At 33.2% G+C, this 16,974-nt stretch overlaps 1 protein-coding gene across 3 annotated transcripts in view; it reads right to left on the bottom strand.

The window, feature by feature from the left end:
- LOC135693432 (uncharacterized) overlaps positions 1–13,697 on the bottom strand; it is a 36,787-nt gene extending 23,090 nt beyond the window's left edge. For all 3 annotated transcript variants that reach the window (XM_065211919.2, XM_065211921.2, XM_065211922.2), the window contains exons 1-26: positions 13,537–13,697; positions 12,916–13,065; positions 12,688–12,811; positions 12,304–12,479; positions 11,444–11,662; positions 10,898–10,933; positions 10,342–10,365; positions 10,023–10,034; positions 9,543–9,665; positions 9,090–9,119; positions 8,591–8,719; positions 8,216–8,260; positions 7,460–7,477; positions 7,146–7,265; positions 6,220–6,246; positions 5,612–5,734; positions 5,002–5,046; positions 4,541–4,558; positions 3,854–3,973; positions 3,376–3,405; positions 3,087–3,209; positions 2,934–2,978; positions 1,862–1,879; positions 1,426–1,545; positions 951–980; positions 317–337 (exon numbers count right to left, since the gene is read on the bottom strand). In XM_065211919.2, coding sequence (XP_065067991.2) covers positions 317–337; positions 951–980; positions 1,426–1,545; positions 1,862–1,879; positions 2,934–2,978; positions 3,087–3,209; positions 3,376–3,405; positions 3,854–3,973; positions 4,541–4,558; positions 5,002–5,046; positions 5,612–5,734; positions 6,220–6,246; positions 7,146–7,265; positions 7,460–7,477; positions 8,216–8,260; positions 8,591–8,719; positions 9,090–9,119; positions 9,543–9,665; positions 10,023–10,034; positions 10,342–10,365; positions 10,898–10,933; positions 11,444–11,662; positions 12,304–12,479; positions 12,688–12,811; positions 12,916–13,065; positions 13,537–13,609 — 1,999 coding nt within the window. In that variant the 5' untranslated portion in view covers positions 13,610–13,697. The remainder of the gene's footprint in view (positions 1–316; positions 338–950; positions 981–1,425; positions 1,546–1,861; positions 1,880–2,933; positions 2,979–3,086; positions 3,210–3,375; positions 3,406–3,853; positions 3,974–4,540; positions 4,559–5,001; positions 5,047–5,611; positions 5,735–6,219; positions 6,247–7,145; positions 7,266–7,459; positions 7,478–8,215; positions 8,261–8,590; positions 8,720–9,089; positions 9,120–9,542; positions 9,666–10,022; positions 10,035–10,341; positions 10,366–10,897; positions 10,934–11,443; positions 11,663–12,303; positions 12,480–12,687; positions 12,812–12,915; positions 13,066–13,536) is intronic.
- Positions 13,698–16,974: the final 3,277 nt, after the last annotated feature.

Raw genomic sequence — 16,974 nt, 5'->3', positions numbered from 1 at the left:
CAATTTTTTGGCATATAGATTTATTATTAATATCTTGAGTAAAAATTGCCAATGTATACTGTAGGTGTTCTTTTGTACTCTTGTCTAAAACGTCTTCTGACTCTCAAAATACAAAGAATTTTAAAATTAATATCCCGAGTATCTGCATTAAGCATATGTTTCGATGAATATAACAGGCTATTAATGATATATTTTTTAATTAATATGCAAATATCAACAAATTATATTGCAGTGAACTTCTTCAAAATGGGTTATCATTTAGAACTAATTGTTGGTATGACAAGTCTCAAATATAACAATTATAAGATCAACATACCCTCTCCTGGTGCAAACACACCTGGAAATTAAGGATTTGAAAATTCATATAATGGATTGCCAAGTACGATTTGAAATGCCTTCAATGCTAAGACTTTAATGCCACTGGTGTCAAAGCCAAGATATCTAGTTGTTAAAACTAATTGCAAAACGGAAAACTGATTAGGAGAAACACGATAAGATATAATGGCATTGTGTCTAAATACCATTGCAATGTGTAGATAACGTATTTAGCCAGTTCGAATCGATTATCAAACCCATGTAGCATGTTGATTTCATCATTTACAAAATGACTCTCATTAATTTCAGGAAAAGATCTCTGTCTTCTTAACTTGAGACATTTCTTAACTTGCCAAGAGGTTTCTATGAATTATCATCATTTTAATAGGAATTTTTGAACTTCTTAGCTAAAAGATAACAAAATTTCTTAAAATTTCGAACTATTTTCTAATTTCAGTAAACATAACATAAATAATTGCAATCATTCTCATGAGTTGATTTGTTTCAAAATTTATTCTAGCTTTGCTTCTTTGGATATTTTTCTCGAAAACAATAATTTTTGACTTTAATTTAATCACTAATGATTTTCAAACGTTTTTAGATGTAAAACGTGACCAATAAAAGTAATTTTTTACCCGAGTCAAGGTTTCCGGCGTCTGGGCCATCTGAAAAAAGAAGTAGCAAATGTTGAAATAATCCAATTTTCATCTGAAAAAACTGCTACATGATTTAGATTATTACATTAACGATGACTTAAAAAGACATTCAAGGGAAATTTATTGCACTTACTATAAATACAATTTCTGATCGCCACACAAGACCAGGGCTTATAGCATTCTATTGCTTTGAATGCTAAATCAAAATAGATTTGCTTCTAAAATCAAAAAACTAAATGGATTTTAGGGAATATGTGTGAGTGATTTCGATCAGAATAATCTATGGACGTAAATTTTTTTTCTACTTTTTCACTGTTTTTATTTCTGCATTTTCAAAATTTAACTAAGATACAAAATTTAAAAGTATTTTAAAAAGCATTTCATGAATTTATCAAACTTTTTTTGGCAAATGTTCAGTCAAATGAGTTGACAAATAATTTCGCCCTTTTCGCACCTGGTTTGCAAATTTCACAAGTCTTGGGGCAATTCTTTGTCATGTAATCAACAAATCTTTCGTCCTTGCAGTATCCCTTGCTTTTGTACCATTTGCAGAAGTGAATTGTGTCCATACAGTCTAAAAATGCAAGCTTGTATAGTTATCACGTCCTTGAGACAGATATGATTACAAGGAGCCATGCACCGTGGGCCCACTAGATAGAATTTTAAAGCAAACATCATATTTTTAAATTCATTCAACTTTGATTGGTTCTTAAGCAGCCTTTTATCTTTAGTCATGTAGACAGAGCTCTAGTCATTTGGTCAATAGCTTTAGATATCGTTGTTAATAAATTTTAGCACCCCGTTATTGAAGAAATCATTATGAATCATTCTGAAATATGCACTGTTTAAAGGATAGTTACATACAAAAGGCAAATTTATTTCCAACATACCTGGAGTCGTAAATGGAGCTAAAATATAACAGAACTTTGTCATCTGATTTTAGCTTTTGTTAAAAGTTTTCAAGGTTGTTTATTGAATTTGGTTTTTTCAAAATCATCCCATATTCGGTTTCATATCTGTTTTTAAAAGTATTTTCTATTTTTGGCAGACCCTGCTTTTTTCAGGCAGGACAAGCGATAAAATTTGCAAAAGTAAAGGAATATCAATTTTTGGTTGTTAATAAACAATATCCATTATTATATATATTGCTGAAAATCTCTTATTGTTACTTCATTCATTATTTCTTTTCAATGTTTGGTGAAGCTTAGTGCTCTTTATCATTGACTTGTTTTCAAACATCTTACAAGGCTAGATTTCTGATAACCAAATGATATTTCAAAGAATTCACCAATTTAACCTCTAACCACATTTGCATGTCAAAAATTCAATATCAAAATCCCATAGACATTAGAAAAGGCCTGTATTAAAATAACATATTAGTTGGATGGTATTTCAAACAACTTAGAAAAGGAAAAAGATGTGAAACACATTTGTCTGAAACTCACAAAAGATTTTTCTTTAATTTTCTCACAGTAATTTTTAATTTCTGTACCATCAAAAATTGGATGGCATTTTATGCCCGTAACTAGGATTTATATGTAAGAGATTATCTTGCCTCAGCCAAAAGTGCTCGTTTTTCTTCGCTTGTACCGATAAAGAAGACATAATTTTCCATTTTATAAAAGTCTACATTTTGAAACCGTATCCAATGCTTTTCCATTTTTCTGGCTACAATTATGTACTCAAAGCTTCTTGTGGGAGGGCTGTTTGTTTTCATTTTCAAAAGAAAAATTCAGGGAGACAAGGTACTGACGTATTAGACAGGAAAATTTGCATAATCATCTAGCAGCTTGCCTAACTGAAGTTTTTAAGGTTGAATTACAAAAGTAAGGGCTATTGACCATTTTGAGGCTTGGGAGCATTCTGACAAGAAGCTAGCTGCTACCTTTGCGGGGAATATTCAATTTGATGACACAAAGGACAATGTGAAGATGAGTTTTAGCAGTTAAAGCATTACTTTACCTGTAACAGGAGGTCTGGTAACAAGTGGAGGCTGCGTTGCAACACCTATGGTAGATGTAGGCTATTTTATATGCGAACTAAAGAGAGCTCTTCCAAATTTCAAATAAATGCGGTTTGAGTTGGCAAAGAAATAATAGTCATTAATTTTTTTACCTGGTTCGCAAAATTTACATGATCGTGGGCAGTTTCTTTTCATGTATTCACCAAACTTAGGATGGTTACAGTACTGCTTTTTTATGTAAAATTGGCAGTAGTGGATGGTGTCGATGCAAGCATCTAAAACAGATTTTGTAGTTCATTTAGAGTAGAGTATTGATAGTAAAAGGGAACATATTTTGGTTCTTCACTAGAGGTTTCCGTTTAACGAGCTAGCTGTTGTAACACTGACGTTATGTTTAGAATCGTTAAAGCAAAAAGATATATAATGATGTGTTATTCTTACCTGCATTGCTGGCACCATATGCAGCACCGTCTAAAAAATGCAAGAAAAGAGTGACATTATAACACTCGATGTAGACATTGCAAAAGAGGGCTCCAATAGACTTAATTATCTACTAACAATATCATAAACCGAATAAAGGAATTTCATCTTAGTATTTCTTGCAGAGTAAAATAATTTTATCAATTAAAAGCCTTAAAACCTTTCACCATCATAATGGAAACGTCAACAACAAACAGAAGAAAGCAACATAAAAAGTTTAAAGGAAACGGATAAGCATAAGGTTCTTGCTTGCATCTTAAGAATCTTATAACTTTATTGCAGTGATTTGCTATTACTACCTTGTAGCCCATGAAAATGTTTTGATCTTAAGATTCCCTAGATGTCACTTTCCCCCTAAAGCTTGCTTATAAACGACACATAGAAATTAAATTTGTGACTGAGAAATAAAGCCTTTTCAAAACTTTTAACAATCTTCTACCTGCTTTACAAAATCCGCATGTTTTTGGACAGTTCTTTTCCATATAGTCCTTGAAATGGTCGTTGCTGCAATGACCTCTTTTCTTGTACCATATACAATAATGAATAGTATCCATGCAATCTTGAAAACAAAGTTGTGGGTCATCAAAACTGTTCACTTTTCAAGTTTCAGTTTCAGTTTCAGTTTCAGTTTCAGTTTCAGTTTCAGTTTCAGTTTCAGTTTCAGTTTCAGTTTCAGTTTAAGTTTCAGTTTCAGTTTCAGTTTCAGTTTCAGTTTCAGTTTCAGTTTCATTTAATTTTAAAATTCCACCATATACAAAAATAATTTTACAATAACCATTGACAACAAAGATGATATAGATAACAAGATAACCAACGACGAAAGACGTTGATGGCTCTTTTTTGGGTGAGTAAGTCTGTTTAAAATCAATCAATGTTGAACGACTTGAGGTGGTCGGAAGCTCAATTTGACCTAAGCAGGGTCAAAACTTTTCCGGATTGCAGAGCAAAATCGTCTCAGTTCTACAGTGTTAGTGTAAATGGAAGGGCGAACCGTGACAGTTTTGTCACTGTTCTAAACTTGCACGGGACAGTGTAAACGGGGTCTTAATAACACATTATTGATAGGCTTTTAGATACTGTATTTTTATAAACAGTAAAATCAATAAAAATTCTAAAAAAGTCATACCTGGTGTAGTGAATGGCACTGCAAAGATAATTTATGTTTTAAAAAATTTCAAATGACTTTTCTTTACCCTATATATATTCTTATTCAAAATTTAAAACTTCCAAACTTCTCATTATTTGATAATATCCAACCAAACCTTATCTATAGATTTTACGAGTAATAATTAGTAAAATCTTTGTAGTCATTTATTTTTCTTTGCTCTTAATGCCATAATATGTTACATGGAAGCCTTAAAAAAATCCCTTAAATATCTCCTTATTCAGGCAATATATGAAGTTTTTCAATTTCTCTACATCTTCATAACAGTCTTTTGAAAGGTTCAAGGAGCATCTTATGATATAATCTGTCTGAACTCTCGAATTTCCTTTACTTTGCTTTTTGTCACATCATTTCTGTACTTTTATTTTTTACAATTGTTGAGTAAACTTATGATAAAAAATGTTGAATATCGATTTTCTGACCTGTCACTGGCTGCTTTGTCACAAGTGGTGGTTGGGTTGCTTCGCCTAAAATTGAAAATTAGGAGCAAAATTCATCTTTTGCCAATTAACAAGGTATGAAGATCCCCGACTCAGAATTTGGATAAAAAGCCAACAAGAAAAATAAATTGATTTCCTTGGCTATTTTTGTGGTTAACATCTTACTTGTCCCTTATGTTTTAAAGAAGTCTAAGAAGTCATCCCGATTGTACTTTGGGGCGTTTCAAAACCAGAAAGCTACTCTTCACAACCAAATTAACATGGTTCATTTTCCATAAAATGGTTCATTTTTTGGTAATTCTGTTAAAGTCAATATTAAAGGTAATGTGTCCATATAAAAGGACTGCGTATACCCAACTTGTCAAGCCACCCATCAAATTAACGGCTTGTGATTGGTTAGTATTCTTGCGATGCAAAACTGCTCACATGAAAAGCTAACCTCGCAGCAGGATAGATAAATAGAACGGCCGTAATAGCTGGGGCGATGACATGAAAAATCACATGTTTCTAAAAACCCCCGCAGAGTCACTTGCTTTAGCTTTAAGTATGTATCTACTAGAAACCTTTAATCCAAAGCTGTTGGGGGTTTTACCTTTCTTGCAGAGTTTACAAGAGAGTGGACAGTTTCGCTTCATATAATCCCCAAATTTGGAGTGTGTGCAGTATCCTTTTCTGACGTAGAAATCACAAAAATGGATCGTGTCCATACAAGCATCTGTGAAAAAATGTTTGTACCAGTCAATGACAGGACTGAATTGATTTCATTTAAATATTGCGTTATGGAGGCAAACCTTTTTTGACATAAACTGATCGCAAATCCTAAGAAATACACGCTAGCTTATATCTGGTTCTATCAGTTTCTTGGCACTTTATTCTATGAAAAGTGTCAAACAGCTTTAATATGCCATAAAATACTGGCCTTTGTAAAGCCATTTTCAAGTTTTGTACCGCCAAAAAAATTGCTGGAATATTGGATTTCTGAAATACTGTGAAACAATTTCAAGTCAAAATATGGCATGTGCAGCTAATTATTTGCAAGTATAGAATTAATTATTTGCAAGATTCTTCAAATATTAAAGCAAGACTATACATTTCAACATCAAACAGTTTTTATCATTGTTATAGGCGCTAACTGCATTCGAGGTCTTTGAAAAATTCTTAAGTTTAAAAAACACTCTCTTTTTCGGAAAAAATTCTTACCCGCAAATGACTCTGCCTTGGCCGTGGCTGTAAAATAAAGATAAAATAATTTTACCATTTCAAACGCGATTTTCTTTAAAAATTTGGCTCGTGAAATAGACACTTTTTATCTGTTCTGTTGATTGTATTAGGAAATATTTGCTGACCTCATCATTCAAAACCTGTGTTGGGTTCTTTGGTGCTCTTACAAATCAGTAGAAACGCTAAATATTTTCATTTGATATTTAATTCTACAATTAATTGTTCTTATTCAGCAGATGAATTAACAGCATGGTTTCAAGCAATTCCCTGTTTTATATAATCAAGACACTTACAGTATATCTATCAGTAAAATGTGAATAAAATTATTAAAGCTTACATGTAATGTAAGTTATTAAAGCTTACAATGTGTAGAAAAATTCCACAGCAGCACGAAAGATTCTTTTCGCTTTATTTCTTGTTTCAATGAACTTAATGTTAAAAAATGACGGATACCTGATTATGAACTTGTATAAAAAATCTGTTGGAATGGAATTCGTTAAACAATACGATATACAGTACTCTCAAGCTAGCCAGTATAATCTTGCACGATGTGCTATTTAACACTTATCATATACTAACAAGCAACCCGGATTTTAATTCGTTCCCTGAAGAAATAAATGAATAATTAAATGGGGCCACAGGAGACACTTGAACTTTGTTAAAGGGCCAAACCAAAGACAACTTTTGTCTGTGTGATTTATTACTCCCAATGTGAAAAACCTTAGTTTACAACATATATCAGTTTTGCGACTTACAACGTATAGCGACTGTGAATGCACATTGGTATTCATTCAAATGATTCTCGATGCAAATCTTATTCGTCTATTTCAAATATAGAGTTTTTATTTCCAAGCAGACGAGAGTGTGCAACGAAAGGAGTTATCATTGCTATGCAATTGATGTACCTGGTTTGCAAATCTCGCACGTCTTTGGGCAGTTTCTCTTCATGTAGTCTTGAAATCGATCGTCGGTGCAGTATCCTTTTTTCATGTACCATTCACAGTAATGAATTGTATCCATACAATCTGCACAAAGTGTTTACAGGCAATAAATAATGAAATTTTTGAAATATCTCCATAATCATTTTTCGTGTCTATTACCATAACCACAATCACAAAAAAAAACTTGTTTATTGAAAAACATTTGATCTTCTTAATGAACTTTCTGAAACGCTATCTAAATTATTATCTATCGTAGAAAGCTATCTGAAAGCACTTACCAGGGGTGGTAAAAGGAACTGAAAAAGAGTTGATAAACTTATTATTTTATGATATAATCCACAACATTACATCAGATATCATTCGCATTCGTTGAATAAATGTTACTTTATAATTTGCTTTATTACATGTTTCGTGTATAAGTATTTTCAAGAAACCATATTGTGTAGTCTGAAACAATATTGTATCACTTTGGTGCTCGAGTGAATGAACGCGCCCGATATCTTGCTTTTCTAGAGACTTAAGTCTAAGCTCATAATAAATAGTGAATAGAAGTTAAACGTGTGAACAAATTACTGAATCCAGTATGCGATACTGAGTACGTGTGAGCATGGGATTGTGTTAGTGAAACAAATAGGGGAAAGATTCGGTTGTAAAATAAGATAGAAGCTATCAATATGCAGGTAAAAGTTTTCTGTAAGCACCATCGTTGGCTTTAAGTTCATCATACAAAAATCTTTTAGCTGATGTATTAATGTTATCATGTGTAAAGAACGGTTTGGTACCGAGCGAAGGTTCACAACTGCTTTAACTGCAGCTTGCCTAGTTTTGACATGATCATTAAATCATATGGATCACTTTAAACGGACAATGTGCCAGACACAAAGCTCGTCTGCATAGAGCTGCTGCAAATAAATGAATACGCATCACTAGGAACAATGGTTGGAAACCATAAACTATCAGTAAAAGATTTTTTTTTATTAAGTAAGTCAAGGATTTTAATTTTCGAATCAAATATCTAGTCATGCGCGTGATACCTGTAACTGGAGGTCTGGTAACAAGTGGAGGTTGGGTAATTTCACCTGTAAAAAAGCATATTAACCTTTAAATTGGCTGTTAAATGAAACTGCTGTTTACAATGACATTACGAGACAAATACGCAATTTTCCAAAATTTAAGTTGAGACTTTCCTTGATCAACAAAAAAAACATTTGCAGGAAGCAGAGAGCTATAGTTAAGTCCAATCTAATCATTTGCGAAAATTAATAATTGCGCAAAAATTTTTTACCGGTATTTCGTGCAATCTTCAAATTCAATCGTTCTATTTCGATTCTTTATCATTTCTTATTTGTTTAGTTCTACCTTGATTTTCTTTGTATTTACGCTTATTCAGAACTGGGAAAGCGACAAACCTGGCTTGCAAAACTTGCATGACAAAGGACAGTTCCTCTTCATGTAATCACCAAATTTTGGATGCGTGCAATAATTCTTCTTCACGTAGAAATCGCAGAAGGTAATGGTGTCAATGCAACCATCTAGACCTATGTTTTCAAAATGGTTTTATTAATACAGAAAATTGTAGGTTTTATTATTATCAGCTTTTTCAAATTCTGGCAAATATAAGCAATCTCTTTAAAAAACCTGGCAGAAGTAATTAAACATTAAGCAAAATCTAGCAAACCATAGTCTTATATTTTTTATAAATCATAGTGGATAAAGTTGCATGTGTGTAAACTACAATGTGCGTTTACCGATTCGTTTAATGCTAAAATTATCTGTAATTGTTGCAAGATTCTTTAAGAATCATGCTTTATATCTGGAGTATAATCCTGAACTCGAAGGTTTCATTTTAGCTATCGTTATCATATTTGGATTTAAACTATTTTAAATCTTGTATGGAAGAAGTCTTACCAACTGCCAATCCTCCAGCCTCTATTGAACCTGAAGATGAAAAAGAAATTTGTTCAAATGCATGTTATAACTTTCTTTTTCATATAGGTCTTCATGTCACCAAAGACCAATTTGCTTACTGTTCAGATTTTTTAAGGCTTTGCTTTGTGTTTATATAGGCATTGTGGAAATTTTGTCTATCAAACTATTTATGTTCAGGAATTACTTACAAATATGATTTTCAAAGTCCCTTTAAAATGTAGTTGTTGGAATTAAAATTTTTTGTATTATTGATTGCTGGCATCATTCATTCGGGTAAGTAATTATTTTCTACACCTTCAATTATTGATAAACTAATGTGAATTAATCAATTTTTTGTATTATTGCTTGCTGGAATCATTCAAAAGTGTACTTTATCTACATTCAATTGCTCAAATAAAACAGCACGACGCTCCTGAAATATATAATAGCTACCTGGCTTGCAGAATCCACAAATTCTTGGGCAGTTTTCCCTCATATATTGAACAAAAATATCTCTTGTACAGTATCCTCTTTCTTTGTAGTATGTACACGAGTATGTCTTGTCCTTGCAATCTCCTACGAGTAATGAAAACAATAAGATCTGTGCCTAAATTACCTTCTTCAAAGGTCCCATTTCAAATATCGACAAAATTTTTCAACTGTAATATGCAAATTGTATTTCATGGTAATGGAAAAAACTTTTTAAGGGGCAGTGGCAGAAATTATGGGGATATTTTTAAAATTTTTAAAAACGCCCTTTCGAGCATAGCCTGTTATCATAACCCGCTATGCTTGAATCATCGTTTTACTTAATCCGATCTTATTTTCTTAGTGCAATTTTAAATTTACTTCAAGTCATATTGTCGCAATAAAGTTTTAGTACACGCATAATAGTATATTCACAAGAGCAAGACGGTAAACAATTTAACGTACCTGTTATTGGTGCTAGAAAAAAAATATAGGATTAGCTGTAGCTTTTCATCATCTTTTATTAATATACTATTGTACATTATCTTTGCTTATTCACTAACAATCATTCAAAAAAATCTTGAACAAATATCCTTTTTTATAAAAAATGTTTGATACTTATATATCAAAGTGAAGGCGTTAGTATTATAGTCTTTCTACAATTTTTAGCAAACCGTATGTACATACTTCAGCAATTTATGTTCATGTCCCTAAAATTGTTTGAAAATTAATGTTGCGGAGCAACTAAAGGAAATTTGAAAGGAATATATCTGAAGATATTCACCAGTGGTGGGAGAAACTTCTGAAACTAGAAAAAAAGAAAAATATTTAAATTAACTTCATATTATACAGAATTATTGATAATGCATGCCTATTACAATGATGTTCTGGCAGAATAGAAGTAATTTTCTATGCTTTTGTCTCCTTACTTTATATATGGACTGTCATAGACGCATCCATTCATTAAGTCTCCAAAATTTTAAAATTCCTCCAATGTATACGTTAACTTATGCAAAGCTTTGTCCAAAGGGGAAAATGTTTGGGACAAATTTTTCTTTGAATTATTTAGAGGTGTCAATTACAAGAGATGATAACAGCAAAGGACTGCAAAACATATTGTATAAACATATACCCTGGGCGAAAGAACTGAAGGAAGGGGGGGGAGGGGGGAAGGGCACACGTAGATCACTGTAAAAAACTGTCGTTTCAAAGTAACAACTGCCTACTGCCACAGTGCCTTTTCGCATAAACTACTTTGTTAATGGTGACCACAAAAAATTTTCCTAAATTTGTGCCACTTTATATAAAATTTCTACGTCCCAGTTTATAACAAGACTTACTTGGAGGCAGGCTTTGTTTTGGTGGTCTTGTAAATCCTATAAAAGAATGACAACTCCATTTTTCATGCTGCTAAAGTTTCGTTGGTAGTAAAAAAAGTTGTTTCACGATAAACAATTTACAGTTCATACGTTAAGGAAATGTATACTTAGTTTCAACCGTTTTTTAAGATTCGCATGGCTACCTAAAAGCTTGTATTGTAATTAAAAGGTTAGTTTAAAAAATACTTAAGAGTTGGAAAAGCTTGAGAATGTTTTGAAATGTTGGCTTTTAAAAGCTATTTCCAACTTTTGTATCACAACTTTTGTATATTCATATCTTTCGAGCTACCTTAGCCATCCCTGGTCTGTTCTCTAAATAACTGTTAATTCTCAACTGCCTCATTGTAACTGTTGTAGAGGTACTTGTTTCCGAGAGATTTGAACTGTGATCGCCAGCAAAGTCATGCAAAAAGGTTCAATAATCCGGGATTACGTATTTGTTACTGAAGTATATGTTGAAAAGAACGACGCCCAAGCTACCAAGAGATTGAAAAAGTACAAAAATACCTGGGCATTTGTAAAGCAGATTCATTTGCAGTACGTCGTAATCACTGAACCCTGATCTTCTTCCTATCACTCTTTGCATCTCAGGGTCTCTTGTTTCAATGGTAAGTTTTCCTCTCCCGAATGCAGTGCGACCATAATGCATGATGCTTCTATAATCATATGGCACGCTCATGCTGTCGATATTCGATGCCTTTTGCTTGTGGAAGTTATACCTCATATCTGTTTGGAAAAATATACAACGAACAAGCAGATGAAGATTTGATGAAATTGCATATACCTTAATATCGAGATCTGCACTGACAATATACAGTCATATTAATGCTTATTTCGCTTTGCCATTCATTTACCTATTAGAAAAATCTTTCATCTTGTTTGGAAAATTGTATTGAGGAGGAATGGTTTTTGGCAAACGATTGGTCCGAAGTTTTCAACCATTCAAAAGTCACAGTAGAATATGTTCTTTTAGGTCTTCTTAGACCATATTAGAGGAAAATGTTGAGCTACTTTGATCAATTTTAAGGACACGCCATTCATGAAGTTATTTATGAACATTTTTAGATAAGTAAACAAAGGTCTTTCATATATTTAGAATTTTTTTAGAGAAGGCTCGTTTGATTTACTTGACTTAGCATCTTTCTTGCATAGCGAGTTTTAACTTTCTCTCTTCTTGATGTCAAAAAGGTGGCTATAAAAAGGTGCTAGAAGGGTGTTGATCATGAACTAGGTTTCCATCTTATTTGCTCTTATAAGATGATATAAAATCTAAGATACCCTAAAGTTTTTTTTTTCAATTCGGTTTAATCATAATCGACAATATGATGCCTTCTACATAATCGACAATTAGCTAATTTGTAACTTACTTTGTTTAATGTTTTCCCAGTGAATGATAACGTAATGGTCTCTGTCTGGCCTACTCTGCTCATGGTAAAATCCAAGGCTGTGTGCAATTTCATGCATGACAATGCCCTTGTGCCAACACCCGTCCGATAATGAAATGCCACTTCTTTGCCCATAGTATCCAACTGGCGAGGAGCAACTGAAATTCGAATGTCAAACCTGCCTTTAGCGTGTAAAGTGTCATTCTTAATTTTTAGCTCTTTAAAAATGATCTTTCTCACATATGATGCTGTCAACTCCTTTTCAAAAGTAGTCTTGGAGCTAACATGTATAGGTACCTAAAAATGGTCGCAGACGTTCAATAAATTGCTGAATAAAAATAGAATCAAGCATTAAGCTGGACTTACCCACTACCCATGTAAAAATCAAGGTAGCCTTGCTCATTTTTTCTTTTCACAAAACGAAGACAAGTTTTCTGATGATACTCGGCGATTGCAGCATCTATTGCTTTTACTGCTTTCGGCTCTTTAGCTGAAAGATAATTTTTTCAGCAAGCAAAAGAGCGAGTTAGCCTAGAATCTATAAAATTAAATACAATTTTGCAAGTTAAATCAGCATCAATTTGTTAACCTTACCAAGTTTTTCGTCGACTTCGTAAGGAATAACTTTAGGCCAAAGTCCTGACTTTACAGCTGCAAGAGGAACTGCTGAATTCGCCTCTCCATTAAGGTAGGCATTTCTTTGCTCTTCTGTTAATTCCATATCTCCTTGAAACAGGTCAGGGTCTGGAAGGGAAATATGTTTGTAATGTAAGATTTCTGCAAAAGCATTCTATGTAATGCAAATACAGGGTCAAATCTGATCAAATAGCAACTCTGTTGTGAATACTTTACCATCAAATGGCTAGATACTCTTAACTGCTTGGGAAAATTTTTGCGAATATATTGAAACAATGTGAAACGCTAGACGAGCAGAGTTGACTAGCCGTTCTATGACCTAAATCTTGGAATTCACCTGAGTAGATTATCTGCGTATTTTACCTGTTAGACGGTAAATCCGGTCTCCATATGACTAATGCCGTTGTTAATTGTTGAATACATTCAGGGTAATTGTACTGGTAACTGATAAATTGCTAAACGCGTTTGATAAAATGGTTTATACAGTCGATATAATGTTGAGTACAGTCGATATGATGATAATGGTGAATAATATCGTTAAATTGACAATGCTTTACACATCATTCGTTGGATACTCACTTTCCATCGGGTCATATGCCCCAACCAGTACGGCGCAAAGGCCCAAAATCCATGCTCCTAATGAAATCAACATGGTGCTTGCGTCTGCTCTCACCAAAAGTCTACTCTTCTTCGAACGAACTTATTTTATGGCAGGCACCACGTTTCAACTTCACGTGGTTATCATCGTTTTCTTCATAACTTTTGATTGCACTTGACAATTTCAGAACAGATCTCGTAAGACTTGGGCAAGTCCGGTGTTTAAAGATTGCTCAGTAAACAAAACTTTCTAAACCCAGAAACATAACAAGTCTGGATAATTTTTGGTTTATTATCTGGCTTAAAGCCATACAAACGGCAGATGATTCATTGTGACATTCTTTGAAAAAACTTTTAACTTCCATTCAATCTAAAGCAAATTGCAAATGACAAAAGTTGTTATGCGTTAATGCTACAATGTTTATGAAAACGTTCATTGTAGGCTTGCAAAATAAAAATTCAAACATTCTTTCACAACAAACTGTATTGAAACGAATGTCTTCTCTAAGGGCAATTATAATCAAAAGATGTGTTTATTTTTATGCTATCACGAATTCAAAGCTTTTCTTCTTTAAAAACATTTTGCCGAAAACTGTTTCCCGCGTCTTTCTGCAGTATGAAAGCCTGGTTGCATTTCAGTCAGGGTTGCTGTTGAGGAGGCTTGGGGCGTGCAGCTATCTTGCTGAAATTCAGGGAGATTTTTGGAGAATCAGCTCCCCTTTACAAATTAAACAATTTGAAACCGTTTTTTTTGGGTCTGTGAATAGGTTGAATGAACTCAAATATACAACAAAGAATGTTGAGCACAAATGCAAGTACATAGGATGCGACCATGGGTGTGCCTTGGGCATCGCTTCTAGAAGTTATCTCCATCACAAACCCTCTTTCTAACTTTTTATAACGGCAAATTCGTTTACAGTTTTAAGCCAGACATGGTTTAATTAATTTTAATTGCTATTTTTGGGGTCCTGAAATACGTCTGAACGGTGCTGACAAAATAATTTATTTGTAAGTGTTCAAAAAACAGAAATGGTTTGATATGTTATTGTGTACTTTTTACTGTTCTTTCAAATTCTTTTAAGCTTCCCTCTTTAAAAGTCCCTAAAAGAAAAATCTTAAAAGTAGAATCTATTGCCTAAAAAGTAGAATTTTAAAGGCACTGTATGTGTATAGGTGCTGTGAACATTAGTCTCTTTTCTTTCTTCAAATAGAGTGCCGAGGTGTGACTTCTTCAAAAATCTATTTTTAGAATTTATGAATTTTGATTACATAATCTGAAAGAACAGCATCAAATACTTATCAATAGGCAAAATCAGACAGACTTGTTCATAATTGCGTGAGAGAAGGCCAATGAAAGATTTCAAATTTGCTTACGGATTGCTGTTTTTCTGGACTGGTTCATAAAGTTATGAACCAGGACCAAATACGATGGCTTGATGGGAAAGATCCTGTGGCCGTTTGGCCATATCTTAGCCAAAATCAACACACTAAACAAACTTTGCACAATGAGAGGTATTTTGTAATGCTTTTGTGGGTTAAGCTGATTGATCTCGTTTTGATAGATTGATCAGAGACGAAGCTGGAAGGTATTTGGTCAAAATTGAAAATGGTGAAACGTAATTTTTTTGTGATGTTTTCTTTCGGAACTCTATGATGCATTTTGACAAGATACATATTACTGTAGCCAGACACAGCCTTCAAATTATAAGTATAACATTGGTCAATCTTGCTATTAGTATGAAATGAAATTGAACGGTAACGATCAAACCTGTCATCCGGTGATGATGTTATGGATTCTTAATAGAGTCATCAAATGCTTTCTGCTTTCTGCATTTTTAAAGAATGTTAGTTGTAGATCAAACCACTAGTGCTCCAGAATTAATTTTTTGCCCCCCCCCCACAAAATTATAAAAGTGTTTTGTATTCTATGAACAATCCGTTTGCTCCTATTATTCTTCCACAATAGTGTACCCAACATCAACTAATAAATTCGTTTTTATACCAATCACAGGTCATATCATCTACCTCATTTTGTGAAAGACTTGTTTGAGAATTCAGAATCATGTTTTTTTCAAGTTTATAAAAAAAGCTACTTTATTTTACACATTAAAGGCTTAATTCATTATAAAACCTTCAAGCTTCTAAAACAACATTTTCCTAAATTGAGGAAGAGGCAACGAAATATGAAAATAAATCGTTTTATAAACTTTCAATGAAATTTCATTATAAATAGTTAACTGACTTATTATTCCATAAAGATGCTGGTCAAATGGCTTTGAAGATATGTAAGCATTACAAGGTATGCTATAGCATTTCCTCTGAGCCTCTTAGCCGGCTCATTGGACTGTCTATAGAAAATTAAAAAGTGGCCTAATTGGACACCATTTTTTTGCTGTTTTTTGCTTGATGAATGTCAGATAGTTGAGCTTGCAATGTGTCTAAAACACTTTCAGATAGAAAGCCATCCGATAAAAAGATCTACGTAAGCCAACCAACCGAAAGCTAACAATGTGCGTCATTCTTGTTTTACTTGATCCAAACCATAAACTGTGCAAATTATCATGAAGGAATGACCAGGACCGCTCTAAGTAGACCGAAACAGTAAGCTATCCCTTTAATTATTTTCAACCACGTCAAAGTCTGTATGCAATGTCTGGTTAAACATGGTCTCACTTTCAGGTTATCACTTGGACAAACCTTCGTCTACAGCTGTGTATACAAGTTGGTACTCATAACCTGAAATTTTGCATAGATTTGGTACGAGTGCACGGTTCTATTTAGATGCGTATTGTTATACGTCACTAGTTTGAGTAACTTTTAATCACTCCTTGCATTTTTTGCTCAATATGAGAACATACAAAAACCCTTTAAGTCTCAAATCTTGAGTCTATAAAATTGCTGAAATGTAACATCCTTCTCACAGTAATTAAGCTGATTCAAAACCCGAGAAGTAATTGGAAGTAAGTTAGATAACAGAACATATTCTAAAATTAAATCAAATAATGAAACAGTAATAAAATCATGAAAACAATTCTTAATCTGAAAGATGCTTGTGGCTATGATATAATAAGTAAATATTTTGCTGGCATGAACATTTTTAATCGACTGATGCAGATGCATCCAAATGTATCCAAATACGACAGAAATAAAAGTTTCTCCTTTTCTAGAGAATTATTTTACCAGCTTTGTGCCTAAAATAGCAGCATCTTTCATCTCAGCATACCTTGACAAGATTAGTAGAAGGTTTGAAATATGACCTAGAAGCTGACAAAATTATCTTAGCTATTGTGATTGTTTTGAAGAAAGCTTCCGTTTGCTTGCCAAGCTCCCGTTCGCTAAATTATATCCTTATGATGTAGGCATGAATTCGGTAATATCAATTCAAAGTCACCTTACAAACAAAAAACAAATGGTTAAAGT

This window comes from Rhopilema esculentum, chromosome 11 (genome assembly GCF_057945365.1).
Source record: "Rhopilema esculentum isolate cy_ngs chromosome 11, ASM5794536v1, whole genome shotgun sequence".
NCBI lineage: Eukaryota > Metazoa > Cnidaria > Scyphozoa > Rhizostomeae > Rhizostomatidae > Rhopilema > Rhopilema esculentum.
This window is presented reverse-complemented; position numbering and strand designations above follow the sequence as displayed.